The sequence below is a fragment of the Amphibalanus amphitrite genome, unplaced genomic scaffold (genome assembly GCF_019059575.1).
Source record: "Amphibalanus amphitrite isolate SeventyFive unplaced genomic scaffold, NRLGWU_Aamphi_draft 002504F_arrow, whole genome shotgun sequence".
Taxonomy (NCBI): Eukaryota; Metazoa; Arthropoda; class Thecostraca; order Balanomorpha; family Balanidae; genus Amphibalanus; species Amphibalanus amphitrite.
In genome coordinates this window covers 1,762-14,022 of record NW_024883931.1, presented here as the reverse complement: position 1 = coordinate 14,022, position 12,261 = coordinate 1,762, and the positions used below count along the sequence as shown (strand labels likewise).

Sequence of the window (12,261 nt, the reverse complement as noted above, 5' to 3'; positions counted from 1 at the left end):
TAGCCGTGTCACTAGCCAAACGCTCACTAAACACATGGTGGTATTTTCGAATTTATACAATAGGCCCGTATTACACATTCAATAAGACACGGAGTCTTGAGCACCGATTCAAGGCTCTGTGCCCGATCCACAGCATAATGTCCAAAAATTAACAAAGGCATCAACATTTCATACAGACAATTATCAACATCGAGACAGGTTCCCGCCGAGAGTGTAATCGGGCCCATTCCTGCCGATCCGGTAGGACAGCTTTAGATACACTGTGAATCGACGTTCCAGACAGGCGGTGTTCACTAGCATTCCGATGTAGCTGCCGTGCAAGGGCTGCTCGCCGCTGATTGGCTCCCGCGGCAGAGACTGGTCGCTGATTGGCTCGGGCGACCGGTGGTTCCGAGGGTGAAGATGTTCAGGTTTTGTGATGAGTGAGGCATGAGGAGGCCCAGGTGGCGACCGGGCGAATGAAAATGTAGCTCGCCTGGAACAGAAACGTATATATGATAAACCAATTCTTGTGAACATTTATATATTGATAACCGTTAAAAAGATTGATAGCCTGCACCAGAACAGACTATTCGATACCTACATTTTCTTTTACCCTGGACAGTGAAGACAGCCTAAGCAGTGAAGCACAGACTCGTCCTATCGATGGCGTTGTCTATGCAAGGAGAACCCGTTTACTTATAGGTAGCCCATACATTAGTATATGTCGTGCGAGCCCAGCCCGCCCCTCTCCGTCCTGTCTCCGTGGGAACACGTACACAGGTCGTGCTTAGGCGGCCGCCTCGCCCTCCTCCTCCTTCTTGCCGCCGACGAGCAGCTCCAGCGCGCCGGCCAGGTCGATCTTGCCGTCGTCGTCGATGTCGAACTGCTCGAACGCCTCGTCCACCTCCTTGGCGGTGAACTTCTCGCCCCAGGTCATCAGCGAGTGGCGGAACGTGTCGCTGTTGATGGTGCCGTCGCCCTCGTCGAACGCCTGGAAGGCCTTGACGATGACGTCGTCGTCGTCAGCCTCTCCCGACTGCCGGCTGGCGAACATGGAGAGCAGCATGGTGAAGTTGATGGGGCCCGGCGCGTCGGCCAGCATCTCCTCGATCTCCTTCTCGGAGGCGATGCGGCCGATGATGTCGAAGGAGCTGCGGATGTCCGAGTGGCTGAGGATGCCGTCCTTGTCGGCGTCCATCAGCTGGAAGCCCTCCTTGAACTCATTGACCTGCTGCTGGGAGAAGCAGGAGAAGACGCTGCTGCCCTTCTTCTTGCTTGACCGCTTCGACTGTCAAGAGAACGCCGGGATACGAATAGTTACGTACTGGTGCAAATGAAACTTTGAGCACGTTTTTTTTTTGTGAAGCTGCATGATAAGCTAATATCACTGTGACTTAAGGCTTTGTTGCTTAAAGACGACATTGATTTACGATAAGATAAGTCACAAAAAACACTTGAATATCTTTCGGAGGCGTTCCTTCATCGATTCAAGATTTTTTTAGGAAGGTTATTCTATTAAATATACCTAACTATTACATACCTATAACGCTGTCCACCAGAGTCTTCGTCGTTTGATCAAGATAAGTCACGTTCAAAACAAAATAATTGGTACAATTATCGGACGCCAGTATTTTATCAAAATTCCACGAATTCTTAGTGTACTGTATATGTTACCAACAATAAATATTTAAGTAAAAAAATATACGTGCAACTGAGTTACGAAACTTAACTTAAAACGTGACTTAAAATTCAGCATCAAAACATTTTTTTGTAAATACGATAACGTTAACCGTCAAAGTTGTCGCTGACTTACGCTGCTGCGTTTGCTGGAAGCGGGCTTGGCGGCGGGCTTGGCCGGCTCGGGGGCCGGTGCGGGAGCGGGCTCCGGGGCCGGAGCCTCCTCAGTCTCCTTCTTCTTCTTCTTCTTCTTCTTCTCCTTCTCGTCAGCCTGTGAAAGAGACCAAAATGCGTAAAACGGTGCCAAATTTCAAAGCCCGGTTGGCAAAATCCACGAATCAGATCAATCCCTTGACCGTTTGATATGTCAGAGAACCCGTCTTGGCGGGCAGCGACAAATGACAGTACGGAAATAGTTTGACCGACGGCGCTGGCAGCGCTGTCAACAGAGAGGCCCGGACGTTGGCAATCCGCGGGCGACGACATCGCTGCAGTTCGTCACTGTCATCGCAGTGTAATTCTTGGCCGGGGATGGCAAGGACCAAGTCCTAGCGCCGTCACGGTCAGGTGATTTACGACGAGCTGTTCACCATTGCTACGGGATTCCATTTGTCAGCAAGAAGGAAAGAGGTAGCCAACGATTAGTTCAAGAATGTTGCAGAATTCCATCGTGCTTATCTCACCCAGCTTAAAAAACGAATTACATATAAAAGCGCAAGGCAAACAGATATTGGTTCATGTTTTTCATTAGTTTTTCCTCGATTATTTGACAAACAGAAGATTCGCTTGAAATTTTTTAGAACAAATTGCTTTTTATCATAACTCATGAAAAAATACGGAAATTCACAACAAAGATACGTTAGCAATCATTTGGCATGCTTCGATCAGTTTGGTTGTTCCAAAACTTAGCAAAAAATAGCCCAGCAAAAAAGAAAAAATCAACAATCATGCCTACAGAAACTTCGTCAGCGCAAACAATTTCATATTTGTAAGTGTTCTGTGGGACTTTACGATGCCCCAGCCCAGTACTGGTTCCAGAATCCGTTAAACCTTTAACCTCAGTCACCAGCGCTCTGCCAGTTGGTCTGGCGTTCAAATATAGCCGACCGGCCGGCAGTGGGACAGGTCTAATTTTACGGAGCCGCGGCGCCAGGGATGACGAGTCGGTGACAGGTCGGGGGCACCAGCCGGGCGTGGCGGGGCACCGTTCCAGGACAACTCACTGGCACCGACCGACCAGCCAGGACCGGTGAACGACACCCATGGACACCTGACGAGGTCGAGCGTAAACTGGAGTGAGGCGACGCCTGACGGGGAGGATCTTTCGTTGGATCCTAACGCAAAGTCTCAACAAAATGACGCTTCATGGATACTGGATAGCTCAACATTTGTTGCAGCTTGGATTTGATTTACAATTTACACGTCTTGCATTGGACCTGCAGCTGCATCATTTGGAATGTTGTCACTTACAAACACGCCATGCCTAATCATACCTAATCCAATGTTTAATGTGTGCGTGGCAGCGTCACCAAGCACCTGGAACCTATACCTACAGCGTCGTCACTCAATCATCAATCATCTGCATACTTTGAGGATCTTATTACGAGTTTCGTTAAACTCAAGATGTCTGGCACACTTTTAATATTGTTTGTTAAGCAAACACTGTTCACCGTTTAATAGTCTGCTGATGACTGTTGAACACTTCACACCATAGGCTGCGTTTTCGGCGGAGACCTGCTGTCTTTCCTCCCATGAATGGGTCAGAACCGGCAACCAGCATCAACAGTAAATTAAAATTTCGACAACATTAAATTCGACCATCACGTTCATCGAAGGCTATTCAAATATGCAAGCGCCATGCGACTTGAGCACCATGAAGAAAAGCGATTAGTAATACCTTTTTGACTTTTGGTATCAGAAGTGGAATCATACTGCTATGAGTACCTATCGCAACAGTCATAAGTTACAACTCGCAGTCGTCATCTGCCTGAAAATTCGCCTCATGCTCGGCTGCTCGCCTGGAACAGCAGCTGCATGCTGTGCCGCAGCGCACGGGACCACTGCGGCACAGTCTACCCAGACCAGACCGGCGCATTCGCCCGGCTCGGCTGGCTGGTGGCTATATTCGACGATGTATACGACCGAACGATGTCATTTTTAACCCTATTCCCTAGCCTATGGGTGGCATGTGAATGATGTGCTTCTGTTCCAGCCTGCGAACATTTTTTTTGCGCCTACAATGTATAAGCAACATGTCAAAAGGTGGCTGAAGAGTGACTGAAATGTAAATAGTAGCAAACTGCAAAAGCCAGAAAATTGTGTAAGAATCGACAATAAAGCCAAAAATAAGTGTGCTGAACACTGCACAGCCCACAATATGGGTATACTATGGTTCAACTAATCGAAACTAAAAAGAGAGTACTGTGTGATATCAAGTGATGCCATCTCTGCCATAGTTTTTTTTTGTGACACCCGGAAGAAAACAGTGGAAAAGAGTGCACGTGTCTGCAAGTGACGCAGCCCACTTTGCTACCAAAGGTCACCCCATTGTCCATCTATCGACAAATGTTTGACCTGTCAATGAAAAAGGAAGTCTATTTCATATAGGAATAAGTCACACTTATTGCCTTATAAGTCAATGCATATTCAATATTCATGCAATGAAGTATCAAAGCCATACCAGCTAAGCGTAAGTCATTTAGGGTTTGATTTGGTTGTCAATTGCTTTATATCATCTTTCACTTCCGTACTCCTCATGACCACGAGTCACTTTCAATACCCCACATCCGCGTATTTAGTTACAGTCTTCTACCATAGTCCATACTGGCTGTAATCCTCTTCCGACTTCCACTTAGGTGAGGCTTCGACGCCTCTTCGCATTGCACCAGAACCACAGAGCCAACCCGGCGCCGGTGGCAGCTTGACAGCAGTTTCGATCGCTGATCTTTCTCGGCCAAGACCTGAGAGGCACGGAAAGCACGGGAGGCGCGGGAGGCGCGCGGCTGGCCGCCGTAGTCGAGCCTCGATGTCATACCAGCCGTGGCCGGTCGTAGCCGGCGTGCCGGCCGCCCGCTGCACTTACCATGGTGTTCAGCAATGAGCGCGCCGGGCAGCGAGGTCTGGATCGGCGGACACTGCCAGGCCCACTGGCGGTCGTCGCGCGCCGCTCCAGCAGCTCGGCTCCGGCGCGCGCGCCGGCGCGTCGGCCGCGACGGACCGCCAATGGCGCGTCGGCGACGGTCCAGCGGCCAAATACGGACCACCGACGTCACCGGTATCATACCATCTCTGCGCGATCGACGGTGTGTCGCCCGTTTGGAAGATCGCCTGCCGGCCGGCCGGCCGGGCGGGTGGCTGGTGCGAGCGATGCCCCGAGGAGACGGTCACGTGACCGGTGGCGCGTCGGCACGCGTCGGCTGACAGTTTTATGCGGCGCATTGTCGGCGCGTTTGGCGGTGTAGCGCAGTGCCAAGTAGACCGGGCACTAAAGGGTCTCACAGGCGCGTTACTGGCGGTGTGGGGATGCCCGGGGATGTTCGTGTCTCCCCCCCCCCCTCCCCCAACTCGGCACAGGCACGCGTTCGGCGAGCTCTGTTCATATGGAACAAATTGGGATCTCGGCCTGTTTTGTTGGCGATGACATGCGGTCGACAGGACGGAAATGCCTGACATTCGCGATACGCTTTTGTGCCAAGAACAAGTTTCAGGTGTTTAAGGTAAACACTTCATATGAAGGGCTAAGAGCATAGCACTTCGCTTTTAGTTCAAAGCAAATTGCGTGATGTTTATTGAACAATTGAGCAAACGTCATATATTCTGTCTTGCATGGCATATGTATTATGTGTAGAATAAACTAACCCATTAATTGGTACCGTAATCAGGTTATCTGTTGCGATAGAAAATTGTCAATAAAATCATTCGACCGCACTAGCAAATGCAGGCATCGGTAGGATTGTGATTGCAGGATTGCAAAATCCTGATTGCATTCCTTTTTGGTGGATTGCACCTGGATTTGAAATCCATTCCAAAAAACAGGATTTAATTGCGGATTGGATTGCATCATACTTCCAATTTTTGCAATCCAATCCGGATTGTGTTTGATTAGTGCTTTGAAATGGTTTGTTGCGATTGAAAATTATGAGATCGGCTTCATCGGCTTTATGTGCTTTGCTATCAAGGGCTTTACATCGAAGCTTGTTGAAATAATTTAAACGCTTTTAATTTAAACGCTAAAAATAATATACGCTGATGAACTACATAGGAAGGACAAAATTACGTATTTGAGGGCGAGTTTTAAAAATATAAAACACTGGTTGGGTAGAGGTTTAAATGTGGGGGTGTTTGAGGCAAAAAATATTTCCCATAAAATACCTGTGCCTTAGATAGGAATTACTCGCAAGACTAGGTACTAGAAATTGGTGATTATGGGATGGAGGCACGGCCCTATGCCCTCCTCCCTCCCCCAGATCCACTAGTGCACATAATAATACAACAGGATTGCAAAAAAGGATTGCGGATTTGATCGCAATCCAAGTGAAAAAAGGGGATTGCGGGTAGGAATGCAATCCACTTCGGCACTAGGAATGTGGATTGGGAATGCAATCCTTTCAAAAAGGATTTTACCGATGCCTGAGCAAATGACATCTACTCCTATTGTAGAATGCATGCTTTGATATTATAAGTGAATACAAATAAAACATACTTTGCCGATTTAGATATCTGTGTTCGATGACGAGCACAATTTTACGGAGGATCCTACAAATACCTACTAGGGTTTTTGAGGCTACGGTACCTCTTGGTTCTTGGCTTTCCACTGCACTTCAATTCGTCGAAGCCAGGATAATCAGCTGAGCTGGATGATTGGCAATAGGGCCATGCCGGCTTATCGGCCTAGCGACTTCTTTGGTCTGGAGGCATTTTCAATCCAAGAGACGTTTGGAATGACGTTTGAAAGCGTTTTGTCTACCTTCAACTAGTTGGAATGATGTTACTTCTGAATTAAAGGTAGTGTGCCAGCTTTCCTGGACCGTATGGAGTTAATGGCCCAGATAAGGAGAACCGGATTTTTAGAACTTATCCATACCTTCAAAACTCATGGAAACGTCTTAAATTCTTCAAATTTTGAGTACCCCAGTGCGAAATTCGCCCCGACGGGTTGTCGGTCGTACCCCAACCACATTTCACACCACTATGAACAATAAATGCACACACTGAAATCGCTATTACCGATATGCTCATCCAATCAAGTTTCGATAAACCCGTTCATCATCATCTCCTGCGGTTTCGAACACGCCTGTTAGGTGGTGCGGTAGACCGCGCCCAAAGCCAGGGCCCGGGTAACGTGAGGTAGCCGAGTCGGGGCAGCGTGCGCTGACCCAAGCCGGGGCCGCGCGTCCTCCCGGTGTCATGTGATAGCCCGGGGCTGCCCGCGGGGATGCGGTAGACCGCGCCCAAAGCTGCGGCCCCGGCTTGGGTCAGCGCACGCTGCCCCGACTCGGCTACCTCACGTTACCGGGGCCCTGGCTTTGGGCGCGGCTTCTGCTCATACTTTGTGGTGCGGTGGTGGTGCGTCGGGCTGCGCGCTCTGACTTCGGCCAAGAAAAATGCGTCAGCTGATCATTGTCATTTCTGCCACTTGCGTGTGGTGAAATGGGGTCATAACTTAAGAGACGGCTTTTTCATATCAATTATTTTACATAAAATCATATTTCAAACCATAAATAATGTTCGACAGCCAAATAAAAGAAACAATACCAATACAGGCTTACAGTTTAAGGCTCGACATTGTGTTGTCTACGATTAGACAGCTGATAACTCATTCCCGTACGTCGTAACTCTATAATGACCTTTGCTTATTGTCACATGTGCGCCGCATTCGCGATTGTTGCCGACGCCTGTTTGCAGGTCGGCCCACTACAGTTGTTATACATATCGAAAAACCGATAAACTTTTAGGCGAAAAAGGCACTATTCCAGGTCCATTTTTGATTTTCTTTGCGATATTAGGTAAAAACAGCAGCTTCTTATCCTAGGAAAAATAAAATGGGAAATCTTTCAAAGGTGGCACACTACCTTTAAGCTTTGCTGGACAAAACGAAACCATGTCGTCTCGCTGAGGCTCCGTATATTTCCATATCACGGCCCGACTGGCGACGAGCCAACGGCGCGGCAGCCGTTCTGATTTTGATGACGTCACTCCAGCGCAGGTGACAGCGAGCATGAGCGAGTGTCGTTGGGCAGATGTAGATGGCACCACGTTCGCATACCAGCTGCAGAAAACTGGAGCATGGCGCCTCGCCAGGTGTCCCCAGAGGCGGCGACCCGGCCGTCGGGGCCCCTGGCACAGTATTGCAGTGGACTGGAACGACGAGGGCATTGCCATAAAATAATGGACAGTGCAGGGTCAATGGGATCGGGCTACTGCGACTTGGGATAACGTACGGCACTGAGTTTTAATACGTAGGTAGAAAGTGCTCTTTTTATCTCCCTATATCAAAATGAAACGACCGATTAATAGAACTTATCGTAGACTTGTTATAAAAAAGTATTATCTGTATGAAAACAATGTTGCCTTAACTTCTTTGTTCAGCGTTATTATATTTTTGCGATGTGTAGCGCGGCGTCCCGCGCTAACACACCGCCGCGCTGTATCATTGCCGGCTAGACAAACACTCTGTTGTTCTACTTTTATTTTGAAAACAAACTCAACCAACAACTGAATACCTATATTACCTACTCTACGACTAAACTCGGTTCAGCAAACGCTTCAACTGCAGACTCTCTGATGATCCCAGCAGGACAGCCTTGTCCAATTTCAATCGCTGAGCTTAAGAGTGCAATCGTGCAACTGGTTGGGGTCTAACCGACGTGTGCCGACGCACGGTGGATCACTTCCGACACCGCATTAGCGTCTGTCTGAGTAGGCGTGGCCAGCACTTCGAACACTCAACCACTAAACGAGATACACCAGAACACTGATGAAGTGATTCCTAATGTTTCACGTGGCTAGGCGTGCGATTCTGTCAATGAACTTGAATGTTGTTTGTCTTTGCACTGTCTATGCGTGTGCAAATCGATACAATATTGTGTGCGTTTTTCACGTGTTTTTTTTTTTCGTAATGCAATTTCGGCCACAATAATAAACCTCTTTTCTTGAAAACTATAGCATACACTTCTCATAGTCTTGTGATAATGTTGTGTGAAAATTGTAAAGATATTCTTAAAATTGCAGATTTTATTAAAGTTTTCATGGGTAAACTTTTTCCGGACACCCTGTATTTTTTATCCATAAATGGTTTATCCAGATGCGGATTAAAATCCTGACAGATATACCGCACCATTCCTCAGCACCGCGGCCCCTACTGTGGGAACCGCCAACAGTGCAGTGGCAGAATTACCAGCCCAGATAGGCTGGTCACTGCCGCCGCCGGCCGCTCTGCAGCGGCATCTCACCGCCGCCAGTGCAGAAATAGCGTGCCGAAAGGGTGTCCCGGCAGCGGCGGCCCGGCCCAGCGGTGGACAGTCGCTGGTCGTCGGTGGCCGGTGGGGGAGGGGGGGGGGGGGGGTAAAGGGAGGGGTTCAGGCCGTATCGGGCCCGCCGGGCTGTGCAGGGTCACCTTCAGGTGACGGCAGCGGCCTCTGCTGGCAGCCGGGTTACAGCTGTCACCCCGACCGGCGAGCTGTGGAGAGGCAGACAGACAGACATACAAATTGACAGACAAACTGGCTTACAAAGCAAGGGACCAACAACCAGACAAACCGACTGGCAAGCAAACCAATAAGATAAACCAACAGACCGACAGACAAACGGTCAGACAGACACATATACATACATACAAATAAACAGACTGACAGACAAACTGACAGACAAACTGACAGACAAACTGACAGACAAAGAGGCAAACCAGTCAACAGACCGGTCGACAGACCGATACCTAAACAAGCATGGTAAATAGACAGACAAACATTCCGAAAAAACTTCCTTATAAATAGATGGAACAGCCGACAAACAAATCGACAAACAGGCAAACAAACAGAGTGAAAAATCATCAGACCAAAAGGCAAACAGACACACAGGCAGACAGACAGACAGACAGACAGACAGACATACAGACAAGCAGACAGACAGACAAGTTGACATAAAATAAATGGACCAGCCGACAAAAAAGCCGAAAAACAGACAAACAAACAGACGGCAGCTTGACAGACTGACACACTAATGGACAGATAGATAGATAAATAGATAAGCAGACATACAGACCAACAGACAGAAAGACAGACAGACAGACACAGACACAGACAGACACACACAAACACATACAGACAGACAGACAACCGGAAGATCGACAGATACCGGAAGATCGACTGATCGATGGCTTTCATTTTCTAAACGAGAGGTTGACGTGACGGAAATACCGGAGCTAGTTTACCTTGTCATTGGTATCACATGACCCGTGAAAATTTGGCACGGTGCCGACAAGAAGTGACGAGAGGTGGGAACTGAAGATGATGGGCTTTCATAAACTGTTAGGATGTTGCGTTTTCAGCGGAGTGAACCCCTTCCGCGTTATTAACCCTCGCCCGTATTGGTGTTTTTCCAGCCGCGAACGTATAAGGGGGGGGGGGGGGGTCCGTTGGACCCCCCCCTTGCCGTTTCGCCCCTGATCGAGCTAGAGCTTCGCGAAAAAAATGAGCGTGTTGCCCGTGACGAGAAGAAGCCGATGATACCTAATTTTAAGGTCCTAGGTCATTGGTTGACCTTGCAGGTCAGGTCAATGACCCAAAAGTCGGAAAATCGGGACCTGTTAGAACGTCGTAAAGTGTGGCTGCTATGGGTTTTTTTTCGGGGTGCTGATCACGAATATCATGTTAGTTTTGATCACAGACGATGTCTTCATGCATTTAGTCCAGGTCGGGTCAGGTCAGGTCAGGTCAACCAGTAGGGGTCCTGCCGGGTATTCCTAGTAGGTGTCATCCGCCTCTGACAGCTTCGTAACATGTTACGAAGGCACCAAAACTAGGTACTTCGTAAATGTTCATATGGTTGCTAAATTCGAATTCAGCTAAAAAAACTGGCCTAGAAACATGTAAAACTCGAAAAAGTGAACCGAGGTCACCAAAAGGTCAATGACCTGACCTGACCTTCAGGTGACCTTGACACCCACCCTAATGCATGGGGGCAACATTATATCACATGTTTGAACGCTTGAAACCACGAAAAGACTGCAAACGCGCGGCTAATGCGAGCCGACAAACGCCGAATCGCGATTCCGGCCAAACATGGTCTCGAAAAGTAGGTCACAGGTCAAAGGTCATTGGGGTCAGGGTCATGAAATTTTCAGGGTAGGTGTAAAATTGATTAACGCGAGGGTACTGAAAGTTTCGTCGCGATGGGCCGCTTTTTACGCGAGTTATTTGCGAAAAACCATGGGGGGGTCCTTTCGACCCCCCCCCCCTATACGGGCGAGGGTTAACCCGCGCCCTGCTGGGGGGGGTGTTTGAACACCCCCCTTGTGGTTTTTCGCGAATATCTCAAAAACGGCGGCGCGGAGCGCCGCCGTTTTTGGTACACCTTATCATACATCAATTCTACACATGTTGTGAAAATTTCAGACCAAGGACATTCAAGGTCAGGTCACCAGGTCACTTGAAGTGACCTCACCTCATAAAAAGTTTCAATGTCTGCCATAGCTACACCGAGTGACCGATCGCTTTGAAACTTTCAGCGATTGCTAAGAGCAATAGCATGTACAAAATGTTTATCTCAGAAGTTTGATATCGATGACCTAAGGTCAGGTCAATTTTGCGACCTCCCCATTATAAGTCAATGGGAGAAAATTGAAATGCGCCTCTTTTGGACGAAAGACATTATAAACACTCCCAAACACCGAATTACAAGTTGTTTAGACACATTGAACGTGAAAATGGTGTCCGTGACCCTTGTTTATGCCCTGAGGTCATCTTAGGTCACGAATGGTATCCTAACAGTTTTTCGCAAATAACTTTTGATAGAGGCATGCTAGAGCGATGAAAACGCCTTAGATGTGTTCAGCTCGACGATACGGATCGACTGATATGCAACATGACCCTTTCCGGTCAGGTCATGACCTTGACCTGAGGTCAAATTTTCAAGTTGACCTTTCAAGGTCAAGTTATAGTTCATTCGATGCGTCTTGACGAGAGGAACACGATGGCGGTAAAAGTAAGCTCGTATAAGGCTTGGGTCAAAAGTTATTGCAGAAAAACTATTTCCGAAAAAATCGGCTATTTTTGCAGTTTTTACCCCCTGCAGGCAAAACCATTGACGTTAGGTCAAATCTGAGAGAATTATTCAGAAAGGGCGTTAATAGGGCTATCGAATGCGCTTTTCCGCGGCGCTGTAGCTCTATTGGTTCCCGAGTTATGCGTTGGCTTCTTGGAAATTTTCGACATTCGACCTGGAAATGGGCGAAATTTTGCCTTCAATGACCTCTGGTGACCTGACCTTTGAACTGACCAAAAAATTGACTGAAGTGATTTCGTCATTATTTTTGACGCTCTTTCGAACGCCGCCTTCCGCGTATCGCTACGTGGCCCAGGAGCCGAGTTACAAGGGGGGGGGGGT

The 12,261-nt window shown here is 48.2% G+C and overlaps 1 protein-coding gene across 1 annotated transcript; it reads right to left on the bottom strand.

The window, feature by feature from the left end:
- Window positions 1–38: 38 nt before the first annotated feature.
- On the bottom strand, window positions 39–4,877 carry LOC122377087 (myosin regulatory light chain 2-like). Its single transcript, XM_043357043.1, has 4 exons — window positions 4,742–4,877; window positions 1,796–1,930; window positions 759–1,270; window positions 39–475 (listed from the first exon to the last, which is right to left on the bottom strand). The coding sequence occupies exons 1-3, from the start codon at window positions 4,742–4,744 to the stop codon at window positions 770–772; spliced, it is 639 nt and encodes a 212-aa protein (XP_043212978.1). The 5' UTR covers window positions 4,745–4,877; the 3' UTR covers window positions 39–475; window positions 759–769.
- Window positions 4,878–12,261: the final 7,384 nt, after the last annotated feature.

Coding starts and splice junctions, on each gene's coding strand:
- LOC122377087 (XM_043357043.1), bottom strand. Junction 1,271..1,795: donor CTTCCAGCAAACGCAGCAGC/GTAAGTCAGCGA, acceptor TTCTCTTGACAG/TCGAAGCGGTCAAGCAAGAA.